At 56.5% G+C, this 1,964-nt stretch overlaps 1 protein-coding gene across 1 annotated transcript in view; it reads left to right on the forward strand.

Moving 5' to 3' along the window:
• Positions 1 to 211: 211 nt before the first annotated feature.
• The window catches only part of Rcor3 (REST corepressor 3), a 59,963-nt gene continuing 58,210 nt past the window's right edge, over positions 212 to 1,964 (forward strand). Inside the window, exon 1 of the mRNA XM_004641167.2 lies at positions 212 to 1,466. Coding sequence (XP_004641224.2) covers positions 1,208 to 1,466 — 259 coding nt within the window. The 5' untranslated portion in view covers positions 212 to 1,207. The remainder of the gene's footprint in view (positions 1,467 to 1,964) is intronic.

Here is a 1,964-nt window from a genome sequence, read left to right on the forward strand (position 1 = left end):
CAGAAAAAAATCTCTAAAAGTCAAACCAATCAGCATCTTCTACTTAACAATCTCAAATCTTGTGGTTCTGCATAGACACTGTCCAGTGATCCATTCTCTTTTTTTGTTTGTTTTTGTTTTTTTGTTTTTGGTGGAACCGGGGATTGAACTCAGGCCCTTGTGCTTGCCAAGCAAGCGCTTATTCTACTGAGCTATCTCCCCGGCCCCAGTGATCCATTCTTGAAGCTGTCTTCTCCCTCACCCAATAGCTTTTCCTATTACATCTTAAAGAAAGGCATTTTTCCCTTTCTTCCAGAACTTTTCTCTTTCTAGAGTCTTTGCTAGCTAACTGCTGGGTAATCATTTTAAGACCAATTGTTACTGTTCACAATCAGGCCAGCTTCAGGTATGTTCCTTCTTCTCAGGGGTAAAACTGGAACCTGCTTTCCTTTCAAAAATGCCAGACACTTGCATCTCAGGCTTGTTTCCCCCACGGAGAAATGTGGTCCTCTCAGCCCTGCCCTCCTCTTCCTTGGGCTCTAGTAGAACCTTTCCACTTTAAAGGTTTTACGAGTAAATCAGAAACTAAATCGCAAATGTCCCATAATCTTCACAATGTTTTGGCACGTGATCCATCTGTAGATCCCTTCCTGTAGAAGAGAGCCAGGGGGGCATGGTAGAGTTGGGGTATGAGAAAGCTGGCTAAGACAGCATTTATCTGTCTGGGAATGGCATTTATCTTGGTGCATTCCTACATTCAGGATCTGACTTCTGTGGTACCAAAGCCAAAGAGCTGAGTCATGCTCACCAGAAGCTCAAGTATGAAACCCAAGATAACAATGCTTTCGTTTACAATGAAAAATGCCAAGGAAAATGGCTATTCTTATGCCCAGGCCCTCTGTCCTTGTAGGAACAAAGTAAAATACTTAGTTGTGCGATTCAAATATTTAATGGCATTGATGGAAACATGCAGGGATCTCCGTTGCCAGCCAGTTTCTCACCCAGCATGGTGTCTCCTCCTTTAGACAGGGGCCAGCCAGACACTACCTTCCCGGGGTTTTCCGGTTAAGTTAGGCTGTTATTTCAGCAAAGGCTTGCACTGGCCAGAGGCTCATTTCTGGTTTTACCCACTCTGCACTGGTTTCTGACAGATTTCTTAGAGCACCACCTCTGTTTTCAAGCGTTTGAACACCTCACGGTGCTCTCCAGCGCGGCCCCGCACATCTGCATGCTAGACACTCCCAGTCCAAGTCCTCACTTCGCTCGCGGAGAGGCGCGCGGGCGATCTGTCACGCACGGCCCCCAATGCCAGGCGGGCTGGCACGCAGCAGACGCCCTCGGACTTGGAGAAGGCGCAGCGGGTGCCCTCGTCCTCCGCCCGGCGCAATGCGGAGCAGCCTCGGCGGGCAGGCGCGGCTCCTCGCAGGCTGGAAGCCCTCCCGCCGACCCGCTCGGAGCCGCGGACCCTCTGCGAGCCGCGACCGCAGGTCAGCGCCCGCCGGGTGGGTCCCCGCTCGTTTCCTCTCCCCACTCACGGCACTCACTCAACTACTAAAACAGCAGAACAGCCCGAGAGAGCTGAGGTGGGCGGGAGGACAGAAGGCGCCGGGGAAGCCCGCGGCCGCACAGCGCCAACCAACCCCGGCCCCCGGAGTCAGGCCTGCGGGCCCAGGCCGCCGCGGCGGGCGGTGCGGGAGCGACACGCGGCGCAGCCGGGCAGGCCTGGGCCGCTGAGCCGTGCGGCCGCTCCCCCCTCTCTGCTTCGGTCACACATTCCGACTCCGTCCGGGCGCGCTCCTTCCGCCCTGAGAGGGCAAAGAGTCCGCGCCCACCAGCTCGGCGCGCCCCTGGGAAGGGCGCGGGGCGGCGGGCGCGCCCCCGAGGCGGCCTCTGAGCGCTCAGCTGGGCAACGGCTAGCTGCTTCCCGGCGCCTCGCCGCGCCGGAACCTCTCCGCGGGCGGAGGGATACCCGCGGCGGCGGCGGG

Source organism: Octodon degus, unplaced genomic scaffold, assembly GCF_000260255.1.
Source record: "Octodon degus isolate 3935 unplaced genomic scaffold, OctDeg1.0 scaffold00131, whole genome shotgun sequence".
NCBI classification, from domain to species: domain Eukaryota; kingdom Metazoa; phylum Chordata; class Mammalia; order Rodentia; family Octodontidae; genus Octodon; species Octodon degus.